Source organism: Centropristis striata, chromosome 3, assembly GCF_030273125.1.
Source record: "Centropristis striata isolate RG_2023a ecotype Rhode Island chromosome 3, C.striata_1.0, whole genome shotgun sequence".
Lineage (NCBI taxonomy): Eukaryota > Metazoa > Chordata > Actinopteri > Perciformes > Serranidae > Centropristis > Centropristis striata.
Window position 1 is genome coordinate 12,113,394 of NC_081519.1, and position 18,612 is coordinate 12,132,005.

The 18,612-nt window shown below is 37.0% G+C and overlaps 1 protein-coding gene across 1 annotated transcript in view; it reads right to left on the reverse strand.

Annotated features, from left to right (window-relative positions):
* Positions 1-1,095: 1,095 nt before the first annotated feature.
* LOC131968427 (sortilin-like) overlaps positions 1,096-18,612 on the reverse strand; it is a 34,823-nt gene continuing 17,306 nt past the window's right edge. Inside the window, exons 7-20 of the mRNA XM_059329305.1 lie at positions 17,125-17,174; positions 16,920-17,047; positions 15,039-15,183; positions 13,887-14,042; positions 11,410-11,522; positions 10,662-10,764; positions 10,397-10,565; positions 10,103-10,287; positions 8,942-9,131; positions 8,740-8,856; positions 6,630-6,738; positions 4,793-4,905; positions 3,208-3,334; positions 1,096-3,119 (exon numbers count right to left, since the gene is read on the reverse strand). Coding sequence (XP_059185288.1) covers positions 3,105-3,119; positions 3,208-3,334; positions 4,793-4,905; positions 6,630-6,738; positions 8,740-8,856; positions 8,942-9,131; positions 10,103-10,287; positions 10,397-10,565; positions 10,662-10,764; positions 11,410-11,522; positions 13,887-14,042; positions 15,039-15,183; positions 16,920-17,047; positions 17,125-17,174 — 1,720 coding nt within the window. The 3' untranslated portion in view covers positions 1,096-3,104. The remainder of the gene's footprint in view (positions 3,120-3,207; positions 3,335-4,792; positions 4,906-6,629; positions 6,739-8,739; positions 8,857-8,941; positions 9,132-10,102; positions 10,288-10,396; positions 10,566-10,661; positions 10,765-11,409; positions 11,523-13,886; positions 14,043-15,038; positions 15,184-16,919; positions 17,048-17,124; positions 17,175-18,612) is intronic.

Here is an 18,612-nt window from a genome sequence, read left to right on the forward strand (position 1 = left end):
GGTCAGTGTAATACAATGGTATGTTGTGATAGAGGACGGAGCACATTTTTTCCTCCTTCAAGTTTACAATAACACCAGCAGTATATTGAACAGTAAGGCCAATTGAAACATGCATTCCCCATTCAAGCAATTACAATAAAATAATGTTCAAGGTTATCACATCACCATAACATACTTTGTACTTTCAATTAGTCTATACTTACATGCTTTAAGTATTTTTTATTGACCTGAATTACGTATCATTACATTTGTAGAAATTGTACATTAACAAATCCCAAACAAAACTAAATGGGTGTAAGAGAGGTTGTGTTATTTCTTTCAATAAATGCAAACATTGTTACAAAACATTTGTGCTACAGAATAGTTTAATTCAGAGATACTCATCTCCGATTTTCTAGCAAATAGTCAAGAAAACAAGATGGAATGAAGATCACAACTCATGGCCCGACCCGGCAACTTCTTCACAGATCTGTAGATACAGTGCAAAAATAAATCATTAAATCCAGTAAATAGCTGGGTTTGTTCTTATTGACAATTGTGTAAATAAAGAAGCATCAAGCATATGAATTTGCTTTCATATCTGACAAAGTCCACCCAACAGTCCTTGAGAATATGCCTCTATATTAGGCCAGGTTATCACAATAGCTTATTGGCTGGGATATTATTGACTCTGCTGGAGGAAACAAGCATTGGCCCTGCACATGTCAAAAGTTACAGTTCTTGGATTGCAGATAATATAAATGGCCAATATCTACTCTTAACATTTCATACAACACAATGAATGTCTACTGGAGAAAAAAGATGTAACTCAGTTAACTTGATAATGTTTATGCTTGTGATGGCCACCAGAGACATTAATCCAACTAATTAGTTCTGTTATTGTAAAATAATCTGCAACACCTGTGAGATTATTCAAGTGATAGTTTGATTTTTTTAGTGGGGTTGTATGAAGTACTTATCCATAGTCAGTGTGTTACCTACAGTAGACGGCAGGTGGCATGTCCCCTATTTGGAGAAGCAGGCAGGAGTACTGACACGGAAGCTAAGCAATGTACTGCTGTTAACAGTGGCAGCAGCAAAATACATTTTGGCATATTTAACATATGCCAAAATAAGGCCCACCTATTAAAATCAGTTTAAATGTACAATATATTTAGAATATTTTCACTGCTTTACCTTGCTGTCAGGCAGCTCTTATAAGGAACTGAAGCTGTTTCCTTCAAAGCCACCAGACGTCATTGACAAACACAGTACACTTTGCTGCTGCCCCTGTGCACAGCAGTATATTACTGTAGGTAATACAATGGATAAGTATCACATACAACCCCACTTCAATAAATCCAAACTAACTTTTTAACTTGGGATGCACCAATACATCATGACACTGTCTAATAGAAGCTTTAAAAAAGCAGTAACAGTATAATTCTGGAAATGTCTGTACAGCTAAAATTCAGCTGTACAAATAGCATCTTGTGACTGTTTGTTTGCTGTCATAGTGACAAAATAAACCAGCTTGATATCATCAAGGTTATCAAGGCTGCTGATTGATATGCTTGCACCGGCATTAGGATCATTAGACAAATGCATAATAGTACTGGCTGACACGGGGACGATATCAGACAAAAAAAAAACCCCAAAAAACATAACAGCAATATATTGGTGCACCCTGTTAAGCAAAAAAACAACAACAACTCAGTAAGTTCAAGTAAAATGTTTGGGTAAGCATTACCTTCATACTTAGTTTATAATGCTGGGATAAAGTTAGGTTCACCTCTTCAGCCTCACCTCTACAATAAGAAAACTAAACAATAAAAGTGCTTTGGCAATAATTCAAGTCTTTCATTTTCACCACACATACAGGGGAGAAGAAAATATTGCTTGTACAAGTATGAAGCTGCAATGTATAAAAAATTAGTTTGCACTTTATATCTTCACAACCATGGCAGACTCTTATAACATTTATTTCAGAAGTTTCATTAGGCACTAAACATTACTAGCATTTACTTCTCGCGACTTATTTATTTTTCTTCTTGTCAGTCAACATAATTTGCCTGGTAGCTGATAAAATGTATCGAAAATTAGCACTCATAGTCCCTAATTTGGATTTTACTATCTAAAAAGTATTTGTGGGGGTAATTTGTCATGTTATGGTCACAATTACATTTAAGTCTGACTTGTCTTTCAATTTAAACAACTTAATAGTAATTTAAATGATTAAAAATCATACACATGTTAACATATGTATGAATAATAATATTCAACTAATATTTGCATTGATTATATATAGCCTATTGAAAAGTGAAAGTGGAGGGAGAACAGTAAATGGTTTAGCAGTTGTATAAAAAAATCATTACAGTTCACAACTAAAGTGCATCACTTTTCTGGTTCATTTCTACTAGCAATAACTATATAATGTGTCAGAAATATTGACATTAAAGGAGGCACTACTGCTCTTAGTAGATTGTATAAAGAAATAAAAAAAATGTAATTTCAAAAGAGCTAACAGCTAACTTCTAGTGAGTAGTGCTGCCTAACTTTAGTGACTAACGAAGCTGACAAAATTAATGTTAAAATAGCCACCATGCACAACACAACTGTAACTTACAAGTTTTAAATTTACAGAGTATAAAAACTACTAAACTGACAGCAAACATCTCTGAGCTAAAATACTGATTATTATTTTCTGTGTTCTGTTGCTTGGCTGTTCCCTAACCTCTATATCTATCCTCTGTATTGTACTTCTGCAGTGGATCACGATATGAAAGGCCATCTTTTCTCAGGTCAGCATAAAAAGGAAACATACAGAGCACGTATTGAGACTCAGTGGCCTTTACAGAACCCTTTGTGACAGAAACAACAAAAGCTCTCCAGGGACCCCAGAGCCTTTCTTCTGTTCTGCGCTGGGCTCGCTCCCTCCCAAAACCACCAGTTCATCTTTTTGTAGGGAACCCAACTGGTACAAGGAAGCAATGTGAGTTGCTGCTCAGTCCTCCAGCCACCGGGGGAAAACAAGAAGTGAGAAGCAGATGTTAATCAGCATGTAGGAGCAACAGGCACACCCAGGCATCATGAAAGACCTGTTAAATTTAGTCTTGAAGAGCCTCTTATTCTAAGAGGTCCTGTGGAGAAACATAAACAAGACAAATTAGTTAATTAATAATCACAAAGTTAAACTAAAAATAGGGCTTTTTACTGAGTATCAGATACCTGATCTGAGTCTTCATTGTACTGTGCTTTTCCTGTCTCCATGTAGTGAGTGTCAACATCATCGACTCCTTCTATTTTATCAGCTTCAACATGTTCCCTCATAACAGAGTACCGGTGCACAAGGAACCTGATGACGACACAAGTGCATATTAGAAACATGTTTATTCGTGTGTAATAATCTTTGACATATCCAAGAATGTGATAAAAACAAATGCCCTAGCCAAAAAGTATTTATTATATTAAAAAAAACTCAATTTTTGTTTTTATTTTTTTCCAGAAAAAACATCAGTGACATTGTGTAATCAAATTGGCATTTAAAGGGTTAAAATGCCTAACATGTTTAAACATTTGGTAGTTTTGAGCAGGGCAGAAGTTGTTCAAGGGGTTTATGTAAAAAAAAGTAGAAAAAAAATATTAATCTGTAAAGTTTTTAAAGGGTAAAAGGGATAGCTTGGATTTTTTTTTTGAAGTGAGGTTGTATGAGGTATTTTCCCACAGTCAGTTTATTCCACGTAGTAAATGACAGCAGTAAACAGACCGCTGACGGAGACTGTCACAAAAAAATTATTTTGACCACTTAAACAAAGGCCCACCCCAAAAATGTTCTACCCATTTATTTGAACACTATATTAATAATATGTCCACCGATTCTTGTTGCTGTCCACAGCCATTTCATTTAGCACTACTTTTTGTCAACCGTAGAACTTCAATGTTCCTACAAGTTTAGGCCCGAATCAACCAGAACCAAGTCCCACTCATGGCAGTAATAGCTCTTCGGGTCTGTAAGCATGGTGGCTTAGTTGGTAGAGTGGTCACATACCGATCGGAAGGTTGGTGGTTCGATCCCTGACCATGGCAGCCTACATGTCAAAGTATCCTTGAGCAAGATACTGAACCCCAAATTGCTCCCGATGCTGCGTTCATCGGTGTGTGAATTAATTCCCAATGGTGGCAGGTGGCACCAGTGTGCCCTGGTAGCCTCGGCCACCAGTATGAATATGTGTGTGAATGGCTGAATGAGCATAGTGTGTAGTGTAAAGCGATTTGGATAAAAGCGTTATATAAGTGCACTCCATTTACCACCAGATTGTGTATAACCATGCACCTTTTTCCATCACCATGCAACGTTTTCTTTCACAGGATGTCGGCTCGATCAACAAGCGTCAAACCAAAAACTCGATATGGAGACAAAAAGCTAAAATTTAATGAATTAAGTTGGAGATAAAGAAACTGGAGAATGATGTAATAATAACAATAATAATACATTTTATTTGGAGGCGCCTTTCTTGGCACTCAAGGACACATTCATTCATTTGGCACTACAAAAGTAGTGCCAAATTAAACGGCTGTGTTAATATGTCGTACACATAAACGGGTAAAACATTTTAAGGGTGGGCCTTTGTTGGTGTTATAATACATTTTGTGTCGGACCCCGGCTGCAGCAATACATTCGTTCTTTTCCTGTCTGGAGCGCATCTGCTACACAGAATACATTGACTGTGGGTAAGTACCTCATACAGCCTCACTTCAAAAAAGCTGAACTATCACTTTAAGTGTGTGGAAAGATGAAACATAGTTAACTGACCTTCCCCCACAGACGTATTTCTTAACCAGCCAAACGCCTCCAACAGCACTCGTCAGAAGCATCGCTATGACAACCATCACTATGACAGCGGCGTTGGGTGAACTGTTTTCAGTCTGTTGGAGTTACAGAAACAGAAAGGGCTGAAAATCATACTTTAAAAAAAAAAGTATATTAATTAAAAATACCTTTAATGATTCATTGTATCATTTACATGACAGAAGCTTTACCAGATTACATTTCTCTCAGCTGTAAAGATGCCCACATTGAATGAACTGGCAAAATATGCAGTAACTGAGATTATCTTGGACATGAGGACCTGAAACCCTGCAGATGTTTACAAAGTCCCACACGCACTGTCACACCGCGGTGAGGTCGTGTCTTATTTTGTGTTCTGGTCTCGTTATTTCCTGTTTAATTTTGAAATAGTAACTCTTCTCTCGTTTCAGGTCACTTGCCCTTCCCCGTGTGTCCTCTGTCTGATTGTCTCCTCTAATCACGATTGTGTTCACCTGGTGCTCCCTTCCCTCCATGTGTTCAAATAGTCTGCGTTTTTCCACAGCTTGCCTTGCCGTGCCTCATTGAGTTTTCCTCGCAAGAGTGATTTTTCTTTGTAACTTTATAGCGTAGCGCTAGTGTTTAGTTTCATAGTTTTTCTAGATAGACGTTTTGTTTTCCTCCGGTTGGAGTGATTTTGTGTTCTGTTATTTTTTATCCCTTTAGTCCCTTCTCCAGGTTTTTCGGAGCGTTTTGTAGATTCTTTATTTTTCCCCCCATCAGGAGCACGTTTCATTTGTTAGTTTTCATTTCTTAGTTATCCCCTTGTTAGATTAGATAGAATTCCCCATTTTCATACATTAGGATTTGTTAGTTTATTTGATTAGTGTAGTTGGGTTTCCAGTGCCTTTCCTCCTTTTGGAGCGACTTTTATTTTATTAGATATCTCAGCTCAGCTTCAGGAGTTTTTGTAGCACCTTGTTTTTTCACTCTGTTGAGGATTTCTCTTGTTGCTTCCTAAATAAAGAGACTTTAAGTACACCTGCTCTTGTTAAGGAGCCTGAAGTTGCCTGGTTGTAAAAAATCTGAGCTACATCTGTCTGTAATTAACATTATTATTATTATTATTATGACTTATATTTCCCAGCAAAATCTGTAATTTCAATCAAAGTAATGGTCTGTTTCATTGGTCGCATATCAATGGCATCATATGCCTTTTCCGCAATGTCTCATTATTGTGGTTGACTTTTTATCAAGTTTTATGTCACAATTTTATGACACATTTTCTAGATCTTGGTTAATTTTAAACTGGATTCTGGATTTTAGTCTCCGGATGTCTGGATCTTAAGTTATCAAAGAAACAAGCAGAGCAAATGTTAGCTTGGTGAAGCTGACTGAAGTTGACTGCAGGTGCAACACGTCACCACTGAGCTATTAAAACTCTTGTCTTTTGTTGCTTATTTATTTTGACCCCAAGCTGCTGAAGATTACATATTGTCCCTTTAATCTCGCAATCTCATTGCAATCTCTTTTACTACAATGGTGTAATGGTATCCGAGTGGAGACTTAGTGCCACCAGCTGTTTATCTTGAAGCACCCAACTCCTAATAATCACACTACAGTTAGGGCACTTTATTACAGAGTTTCGAGAAATGTAGCTAAGATTTGCACTACACTTGATTGCAAATTTGGCTTATGTCTAACCACTTCTCCGTTATGCCCATTCATGCCTTCATGCATTCATCCCTTGTTAACCGTGCCCTGTTGACTTTAAGGGTGATGGATAATGTTCTACTTTGTAGCTAGCCCACCTAGTCTCATCCTCAGTTTGAGCAGAACTGACCAGAGAATTTGGATAAAGGGCGTTGCTGGTGCACGTCCTCCTGAGGTCTGTCTCCTTCCTGTCCGGCTGGAAACCTCCTTCACACTGGTCTCCTGGAATCTTCCGGTACCTTGACGTAAGAGAGACAGAGAGACAAATCTCAATTTAAGGGAGAGAGAGAAGAATCAGGATAAGGATAAAGATGGAGACGGAGACGGAGCTCCTCGTCATCTCACCCCGTCCCACATTATATCAGCCTATCAATCTTCAGCTTGGATCCATGCAACTTGTGCCCATAAGCTCTGCACGAAACTTTGGTGTCATGACTAGTGACCAACTGACCTTCAAGGTTCATGTGTCCTCAATTGCCCAATCTTGTCGATTCGCCCTGTACAACATCAGGAAAATCAGACCCTACCCGACTGAGCAATCGACACAACTTCTTGTTAAAAACCCTTGTGATAAGAGCCTGCCTTTTGCCTGACTTCCAGTTTTTATCTGATAATTAATTAATTTTTATTCTTTCACTCTGTTATGGCTGCCGTCCTAGTCTTCACAATGCCCATGTTCTGATTGTTGGGACTCTTTTTTATTTATTTATTTTTTTTATGCCAGAGATCCAGAATGTTGGTGTCATGTTCTTAAGGATTTACACAGAGTAGTTTGAGTCTTTTTTTTTCTTTTTCTAAATTATTTGGTTATGTATATTTGTTTTCCTTTGATGTTCTGTCTGCCTGTCTGAAACGTGAGTGTTTAAGTGGATGTGTCTGTGGGGATGCCACCTGGATGGGGGGGGTTTCACAACTTTTGTGAAAAATGCTTAACCAATGATGTCAATGTTTTCAATATGAAAAATAGTATATAAAGTTGTAAAAGAAAAACAAACAAAAAAAAACCCTTGTGATATTGTGCTTAGACATCTGCAACTCTACTGGCAGGTCTCCCTGCATGCACCACCAAGCCTCTGCAGATGATCCAGAACATGGCGGTGCGTCTGGTCTTCAACCAGCCCAAGAGAGCACTTGTCACTCCGGTACTAATCTCTCTGCACTAGCTCCCGATCCCAGCCTGCATCAAATTCAAAACCTTGTCTCTTGCCTAAAGAATAGCAACGGGCACAGTCCCTGCATATCTGAACTTCTTGGTTCAGGTCCACAAACCCTCCCACCCACTACACTCTTCGAGTGAAAGGGCTCTACATCTCAAACTAGACTCTTCTCCTCTGTAGTGCCCCGGTGGTGGAACGAACGTCCAATTTCCATCCCGTCTGCTGAGTCCCTATCAATCCTTAAGAAGAGACTAAAGACCCAGCTCTTTTCTGAACACCTTCACACTTGATCTACACAGATGACTACCGTATTTTCCGGACTATAAGTCGCAGTTTTTTTCATAGTTTGGCCGGGGGTGCGACTTATACTCTGGAGCGACTTATGTGTGAAATTATTAACACATTATTACCGGTATATCATTTCACATGTTATTTTCACACTAAACCGCAAGAGTGCGCTCTAGGCCGAGTATGAGGATGAGTCTGACATAAGCGACGTAGAAGAAGAAGCGCCGCATCTTCTACCTCCGAAGTTAGCGGAGTTGTTTAAAAGTGACACCGAGGATGAAGATTTCATTGGATTTTAGTTATTTGGAGTGACACGGATGGTTTGGTAAACTTCTTAGCATGTTATTTATGCTATAGTTATCTGAATAACTCTTAATATGTTAACATACCAGGCACGTTCTCAGTTGTGTCATGTAACGTAAGCATACTGTACAATTATTCAGCCTGTTGTTCCCTCTATTCTATTTTTATTTTAAAATGCGACTTATACTGCAGTGCGACTTATATATGTTTTTTCCTTCTTTGTTATGCATTTTATGGCTGGTGCAACTTGTACTCCGGAGCGACTTATAGTCCGGAAAATACGGTACTAAGAATCGCACTGACCGCTCTCGCGACCTAAAAGCACTTACGTCCTAATGGACCCAAACTTAACCCACGGCACTTACTCTTGCTATGTTTCTTGACTTCATCCTTGCTCATGTTGTCTCATTTGTACATTGCTTTGGATAAAAGCGTCTGCTAAATGACCTTGTAGAATTGTAGAATTGTAAAGATAAAAACAGGCGTCCTCACCCGCTGGTCTGTAGCTGTTCGGTGGTCCCGTTTAAACAGAATTCCAGAGGACGTCCCTTTACCTCCTCCTGCTCCACACACTCTGAGCTGTTCTCTGGACGGTAATATCCAAAGTCACTGTAGGACAGAGCGGAAGCTCACAAGGCATTCTTACAAAGCTACCAAGACATACTGTGTGAATCTGTTCTCTTTAGTCTCATACCAGTGATAGTCGTCTGTTGTACATGCACAGGGGGACAGCTTCTTAGTGATGGCGAAGTCCCTCCCGTTCCAGCAGACAGAGTCTTTCCTCAGGCGTAAGAAGGTCTCTTTATAGCCCAGCACACAGCCGTCATTAGATCCATTGGGGTCTGCAGAGTGAGCCAGCCACTGAACATAGTCCCCTTCAGTACCTGTAAAAAAATATACACACACTCGGTAAGTAGCGTAACTGTATCCAAAATCGGACACTGTTCGACTAAGATTCTATCAAAATTTCACATTAACTACTAATATAAATGATCATGTTATGCTTTCAATTAATTAAATGGCATGAAACTAAAGTCTAACTTCTTATCTTTCGAAACGTGTATTGTTTTAACCGTGTATGTTAGCCTCGGGTTTACCAGAGGACGCTAACGCCGGTGAATTAGCCGTGCGCTAACTGTATCCCAAATCGGACACTTGGATCTCCTCGCTGTAAAACAATGGGGGCTGCTGAGTTTTAGGGGGAAACTGGATGTTTCTGGGTAAGCCAAATAAATAACACCGTTATCAACCATCGTTATCAACACACCCGGACCGTACTTCTGTCCTTCACAATAAAATAATATAAATATGATTTATAAATGATGATAAATCATTTTCCACCCTCTGTCTTCTTATCTCTTTCCTATCCACTGTATTGTTGTTTTTGAATATTTGTATGTATGTATGTATGTATGTATGTATGTACTGTATGTATTGTACATTTGTTCACTCTGTGTTTTTTGTAAAGCGTCTTTGTGTATTTTGAAAAGCGCTATATAAAACTGATGCATTATTATTATTATTATTAAAATACAGTACAGTAAAAATAAAGATGTACTTTTAAGATCGTCGCCTGAGTGTCGCCCAGGCGTTCTTACTGCTTTCCCTCATCAGAGTTAGTTTCGTATTGTAATTAGACATGTAAATCTACATATACATAAATTAAATTTCACACGTAGATTGTTAAATATGTACAAATCAATTATACCTACACTGGTGGTGGCGATCTTATTCGAAATGACTGTGAAAACACCAGAAAGTGTGGCATTGCAGATGTGTCCGATTTGGGATACAGTCTCTATAAGTCAAAAGGTGAAAGGCTTTCAATGACACCCAGATTTTCTGACATACTCACAGTCTCTGGTGAGGAGCTTCCTGAAGTCTATCGTTATCACCACCCATTTACTGAAGTCGTTCCTGTAACCCCACAGGCTGACGTTCATGGAGCGAGAGCCGGGCTCACTGTCCATACCGCTGAAGTGAAGCGGGTCGCTGGTGAAGTTATATGTGTGCCAGCACTGCCCCTCATCTGTTGAAAACCTGAGGATGTGGGGGATAAAAGAGTCCTTAAAGCAAAAAAAAATTAACTGTATAACTGACAAATGATTTTAAAAAATAAAAACAAATCTCATCTAGTATACTCATTCACTTGATCTGGCTGACGGGTGAGTTGGTGTGCTCCAAAGCCACAAGCAGCCCCCCAGAGTCCAGTATAGCGTAATGATGGGGCCCCGTGAGAGCCAACAGCCACGAGTAGCCCCCATCATCAGACACGTACACGTCAGGGGAGAGAGCCGACTCTCCGTCTCCAACGCTGCCTGAAGAAATATAGGACAACAGTTTAATGAGACATTTAACCACACAGTGAAATGATTCAGGGTTAGGACATATTTGTGTTTGTTTTTTTTTTTTACCATGAGCCAGAATGAGGCCCACAGCACTGGGCTGTGAGAGAGGCAGCATGGGGACGTTCATCTTCATGGTGGTGCTGTAGGAGGCGTGGATGTGAAGTCTACACTGTAAAGACACGATAATAAGAGTAATGTCGGCACTAAGTCAACAACTCATATTGTTTAGTGTTGATGAACGAATTCAATATAAACAAATAACAGGTTTAACTTTCTGGACTGGAAGCGGTTTCAGGACGTTTTTTTGTCATATTTTACTTAGGGTGGATTTTTATGGCAATTAATAGTATATTATATATATATATATTATATTATATTAGTCCTGCACCTCTTTGGATATAGCACAATAACACGTCAATCAAAAACAAAGAAATGGACTTCTCTGCAAAATCTCCACTGTCCCTGTACATCACTGTTTTACCTCATTAATTACTATGTCCAAGGGCCCCCCTAACATAGTCACTTTATTTAGCCCATTTTTAATATCTAATGCTGGTCTTTTAATTCTGTTTTTGTCTTATGCTTATGCTGTGTGTTATGTGGTGTACACTGGGTGTACATTTACGTTTGCATTTATGTGTATGCTATGTGTTATTCCTAAGGTACTTGGAATCTGAATTTCCCCCTGGGATAAATAAAGCTGATATTATACTATATATCATCTATCACATGAAAAAGCACACCAGAAACAATGAAAGCAACATGCACAATGATTAGAAACATATGATGCATATAAATGTATTGTGTGTCTCACTCTGTTCGGCCTGTTGGTAGACGTCTCAGTGTCACAGTGGCTGTTCTGTGGTCTGCGCAGCGTCTGCCATTTTGCTCCCTGGTCAAAGGTGATCACTGTCTCCACTGCACCATCTGCAGTCAATAACAATCACTTGGGTAACACTTTACAATAACCATCATTTATAAATGGTAAACAGATAGTTTATTAATGTTTAATCATCATTTATAAACCGTATATAGGCCATTTAGAATGGTAAATAGAAAATGTATTAATGTTGAACTATAATTTATGTTTTTAATAGATGGTATATTAATGTAAATTGATAGTTACTTTACCATAAACAAACAATTACATTATAATTATTAGTTTATTAATAGTTTTGCACTCATTATAACATTTTTAACACCATATTGAGTATGTAAATTATTTCAAAATGATTCTTATACCTTTAAGAAATTGTTTGGAAACATTTAAAGATTAAATATGTATAGAATTTTGTAAATGGTTAATAATTGGTTTAGTGTTACCATCACTTGAAATACCATCCAGATCTTTATTTACATTTATCGCTATAGACTGCACACAATAATAAACAAAGTTTACATTGCTCTTTTAAAACATTTTACCATGTTTCTAAAATGATATCCTGACTTGCACGCGGCAATTTGTTCTAGTTGATATCACTATTGTAAGAAAATCAACTAAAACCATCAAATTTTGAAATTTGCTTGAGACAGAATATCAGCTGCAGTGAACATTTAGTCTGCTTTATCTTATCTTATCTTATCTTATATATTCGTTAAAGTTAGAGGGGTTAGCAAGGACTGTTTAAGAAAGTGGTAAGACATGGGAAATAGGCTCCAGGTTGAAAAATGCATTCAAAGATCTAAATGTAGACTGCCAAAAAGAATAATTAAGTCTGAAACTTTGCAGCAGCTCATTCATGCTTGGATGCTGGAGTTTCCCACATGTGCTGTGCATTAATGCAGCATTTATCCTCTTGCAACTGACTTGATGCATCAATAATATAACTTACATGTCATGGAGATATTTGGAGTGATAAATTATCTGTTCCACAGGTGTCAAATAAATTTTTTCACTGATTGAAAACCAAAAAATCAACTAATTTCCAGATGTTTTATGATTATTTTTTAGTTTTATTTTTCAACTGTTTTGCCCCACTTACATCTGACCACATTAGACGTATATTAGGCATTTTGTATCATTTCTATATTATATACAGTATGTCATATGTTTATTTATGTACTGTATGTGATTGTATGTCTATTTGGACGTTGGAGTCTGCAATAAGCTTTTGATTGATTGATTGATTTATTGATTGATATGCCACAAGCCACAATCTCTGCATATATTTAAATGTATTTATTCATTGATGTTCATACTACTATTACATGCAACAACTTATTTTACCTATTTAACATGCTAAAATATATTTTCTCAAATGTGCAATACCTGTAAAATGCAAAGTACTTTCAGGAAAACAAACAAACACAAAAAATATATATTAATAATACATTATATATATATATATATATATATATATACAGTACAGGCCAAAAGTTTGGACACACCCATCTCATTCAATGCGTTTTTCTTTATTTTCATGACTATTTACATTGTAGATTCTCACTGAAGGCATCAAAACTATGAATGAACACATATGGAATTATGTACTTAACAAAAAAAGTGTGAAATAACTGAAAACATGTCTTGTATTTTAGATTCCTCAAAGTAGCCACCCTTTGCTTACTAGAATATAAGACATGTTTTCAGTTATTTCACACTTTTTTGTTAAGTACATAATTCCACATGTGTTCATTAATAGTTTTGATGAATTTACAATGTCAATAGTCATGAAAATAAAGGAAAAACATTGAATGAGAGGGTGTGTCCAAACTTTTGGCCTGTACTGTATATATATATACACACACACACACACATATATTCTATCCATATTATATAATAATAAAATAATTATATAATATTCTTATTCTGTCTTCTATATCTATGTGTCTGTATCTTTAGCTGCTGTAAGTTTCCCCACTGCGGGATAAATAAAGTCATATCTTATCTCATGTTTTACTTTGTGTTGAAATGCAAACTTTTTTCCCCATGTGACCTGATGTAGGTTTGTAGATGATTACACTGACACATTTATCCATAGTGAGTGTATTACAGACATAGAATGTATGTACATGTCTTAATTTTTATATTCTAATTCTGTCTTCTATATCTATGTGTCTGTATGTTGACCTGCTGTGACAACTACATTTCAGCACTGCGGGATAAATAAAGTCATATCTTATCTCATCTGATACAGTCTAGTCTAATATAATAAGTCTACAGACTTATATGAGGATGTAATGCAGTTTAAATGAAACTTTCTGTGATTAAAATTAAAAGATAAAAAAACACATTTACCAAAAGAGCTGTCTTCAACATGTAAGTACACAGTGCTGGGTGTGCGGACCTACCCTCAGTGAGAACACTGGTCATGTAGACACCCCTGAGTGAGGTAATGGCAGTGAAGTCAGTGTCACTTCCTGTGGTCGTGTAAAGATGGCGCTCCAGAGACTTGGAGAACACGGCTCCTCTGTCATCTGACACGTAAATGGTTCCAACACCGGAGTCTAGTCAACACAGTGCACACATATAAATAAGTACAATTCTTTTTGTTTTTGTGAATCCCTCAATCAATCAATCAATCAGACTTTATTTTTAAAGTACTTTTCATTCAAGAGAAATGTAACACAAAATGCTTCACATAAAAAAGGAAATAATAATAATAATAATAATAATAATAATAATAATAATAATACCCTCCACCCCTGACCCTCCATCCCACCAATCCCATTATAAACAAAGCACAAACTGAGGAAGCACCATCTCAACGTTGAGCAGTGAGGAAACACTGGAGGCAGGTTAGAAATTAATTAGATAAAATAAATAAAAATAAAGTAAGGTGAGATAAAATTAAATTAAATTTAAAAAAAAAAGTAAATAATAATAATAATAACAATAAAAAGTAAAAAAGCTAGATAAAAAAGATGAAAATAATAAATAAATAATTAAAAAGTAAAGCATGATCAAATATATATATATATATAAATATATATATAAATATATATATATATATATATATATATATAAATATATATATATATATATATATAAATATATATATATATATATATATATATATATATATATATATATATATATATATATATAAATAATAGCAAATAAATAAATAAAAGAGAAGATGTTGTAACACTAAGATGCATGAGCAGAAAAATATTTAAAAATGGTTCAAGTAAAATTAAAAAGTCTTAAGTTTGCTCTTAAAAATATGAACAGTCTCTGATGCTCTCAGGTCTTCAGAGAGGCTGTTCCACAAATGGTGGAAGTGAGAAAACGACGCCTCACCGTGGGTTTTAGTTCTAACTTTTGGTATTATTAAAAGGCCACTCCCAGAAGACCTGAGGGTCCTCAAGGGTTCATAGGATAAAAGTAAATCAGATAAATAGACTGAACTAAGACCATTAAGAGATTTATAAACCAGTAAAAGAATCTTAAAATCGATTCTGAAGTGTGTCACCACTATCAGCATCCTCACTGGTTCTGACCTCCAGGGTCGTCCACATGCATGAATATCATGTCCTGATTGGCTGCCAGGATGGAGTAGAATTGCTCGTGGTTGACTGTAGGAAGCTGAGCCATGTTCCACACTTCACCTCCGTCCACTGACACGTGAATCATACGCTCTGTACCCTAACACATAACACAAAAATGTGAACAGCTTCTCCTTTATAGCTGTATTATTTAGACATAAATATTACATTTGGAGCCTTGGAAGAGGGCCAGTGCACCCAAACCAAACCAAGTTAGCAATCAGAATTCCTTTCACCTGCACAACAATGGGGTGGTTGCAGGTAGGACTGTCATGATAATTACAATATCGACTTATTGTTCAATATATAAAAATGGAGACGATAGGTTTTTTTTCTGGACTCAATATATTGTCGTTTACATGCGTGACTTTTTGTGCTTTTTTGTGTTGTGTTTAAAGTAATGGTCAAATGTATGACAGGCAGTAAGAATTGCTGGAAAAAAAACGATATTTCCCAAGCAGCCATTCCAACTGTTTATATGTTATTTTAATAATAAAATAATATGATACATAATGATTATCTCAATGCAATGTTTTGTTAACAGTGCCTGAAAGTCTATTTTATTTGTTTTGGTAGTAGTTTATTTATTTATGTTTTATTTATCTAGGATATTTTAATATTTCTTTTCCACATTTCAATTCCAATGTATAATATTCTCGAGATTTAAAAATTCTTTGTTGTGGAGAAGGACGTACTTATTATGCTCTAATTTCGTTATAAAACAAAAAAAAATGATGCAACAATACTATCAATTATCGTGATAGTTTCTGGGAAAACATATCTGCCTAAAAAATGTGTTATCGTGACAGGCCTAGCTGCAGGATTTTAATATGTACAATTCCTAAGCATATAAAAACAATTTACCATGTACCCCTGGCATCAACATGTGATCTATATCTGGGTAGAACATCTGGACGACGATATGCATTTACATCTGGTATAAATGGGATTTTTGTTATTTCGATTTTACCTGCAATCATGATCAGATCATTGAGTTTTGCCAGGAATAATTGGCTCGCCACAGCCACTAAAAACAACTCTGGCCTCGCAGGAAGAGGCAGAGTTCGGTGATTTTGTTTTGTCTGTTGGGTTTCTTTTTGAAGTATGTGGTCATGCTGTACGAATGGCATTATTACCTGGCTGAGAAATTACCACATTATAAGCCAAATCACCTCCAGATGTGGTCTGATTGATCACAATGCATATTGTATTTACACCGTACATTAAATGACCCCAATGGTCAAAGTTTCACTGGTTTCATGTCACGTCTCAGCCTAGTCATTTAGTGCTTCCCAGTAGCACTAAAGAGTGCAGAAATTCATGTTTTTTTTTTTTTTGAAAGATCTGGTTAGTGCAAATGTTTTTGGTAATTGAGGCACATAGAATAAGAGTTGAAGAAGAAGTGTTTCTGAAGAAATATCACTATTTTAAGCATATATTTGGTTAGCTTCCCTGAGGGAAGTATTGATCATACATGATTAATTTAAAGACCGATGGAAATTTGAAAATCTAAGGATTTTTTTCAGTTTTGGCTTTGATAAATTGTGTAATTTTCACATTTTCTATAAAGAAAACATGCCTCAACCAGCAGCAGGTTGTTGGGTTCTGAGTTAACATGTGTTTTTCCTTATCCAGATACTGATCGCATGTTAATGCCAGTTGAAAACAGGGTCAAGAAATTCCTAGATACCACTTGAGGTAAGTGAAAAAATATGTTTCTTTGTAATTTGGGTGTGAACAGATCCTTTTGAGTCTTTACCTCCTAAAATACACAGAGGGAGGTAACTCTATGTAGTACACACACACACACACACACACACACACACACACACATACCGTGCCAGTCATGATAGAGGCAAAAACAAAGCGCCCTCCCAGTACAAAGGAGTAAACTCTTGTTGCAATAGTCTGGCAACTTCGACCGTAGTCTGCTGTCTTCCTTAACTCCAGCATTCCTTTTTCATCTGAAAGAGCGAAAGTGAAGTTACTAGACGTATGGCAGGATTATAAATATATGGATGACTGCACTGTCTTCACTTACTGCATGATCCATTGTAGTTTGTTGTGAAGTAAATACTGTTTTTTGGCCCCCTGTATGTGAGAAAAAGAAGCGGTGAAGGAAGGAGAAGGAGAAAGGAAAGCTCAAATTGTGCTCAATTTTTTTTGACATCTGAAAGTTGTCTGAGTTCAAATTAAATTCCACTTTTGGAATTTGTAGAGATCACAGATTATGGTTGTGGTTTTTTTCTAAGTACTGTGCGAGCAAGGAGCACATCGACCCCCGGGCTGCGCTCCAAGCCCTCTCTGGCTTTGTTTGCTGCCAAAGGGGACGAAGGTTTTCACACTGCAAAGATTCTGCCGGTTCAAGGACTGTGGGCTGAATAAGAATGCTGTTGCTGACTCATGATTCACTCTGACAGCAGCCTCAGCTCCCTCTCTCTCTGCAGTCAATTTAGTTTGGGGCCTAAATAACAGCTGTGGTCACGCAGAGCTATCACAATGTTCCCACAATGCAGCGCTAACAACCGCAGGCTGACACCACAACCTCATGTGAACCCTGGTGCCCAAATGAAGCCATAGTCAGGAGAGGGGTCCAAAGTTTGGTGAGAAAAACAGCTGGAATAACAAAAAAGAAGAATAACACACACACAAACACACTCCTGTTGTTGCAAAAACAGGCAGTGTCAAAACAAACATGGACGAAGCTGTTCAACACCCTGTCAGTGTTTTATGTGCCACTTTTATTAATTTAAAAAATGTTGGTGTTAAAGGTTGCTGAGGTGTGCTACTTTGATGGGCAATAAGTTAAATGTATATAACATAGTAAAATCTATTAAGGGAACTATTAGGGCGTTTAGAGAAGGATAGGTTTTTTTTCTGTTGCTATAGGGACAGTAGTCTGATTTTATTTTTGGAAGAACAGGAGCGGGTGTTGAAGATTTTCTCCCATGCCCCGGATATTTTATTTCATCCTATCAGAGCAAGATTTACCGTTTACTGATTTACAACTGGGTGTGCTCCATGTATCATAAATATATATATATATATATATATATATATATATTTCTCATTTTAATCACACTTATTTTTGCACCGCGGAACGTTTGTCACTGGATGAGTTTCAGGCGGACCGATTATACTGGAGCACCAAGTAGCGTTGATGAGTTCAGACAACAATAAACCACAGTGAACAGGAATGAAGAAGCTAATAAGACGCTTTGGTTGGCCCCGTGGATGATGGGACATTTTGTTACAAAAAATGAACGGATGGAAACGTCGATAAGAGCATGGTTGTGTTGCTATGCAACAAGGAATTCACATCACCGCAGCACATCCAGCCTCAAGTATCACCTCAATGCAAAACATATAGCAGCTAGCTATAAGGCCTACCTACCTATAGGCTACCTGAATTTATGTACTATATTTCTAAATGTGCTATTGCTACACTTAATGGTAAAAATTGCACTGGTCTGTTGGAATTGAACAAAAATAAACAATATTTTTGTTGCTTAAGCTTATGTAATCTGTC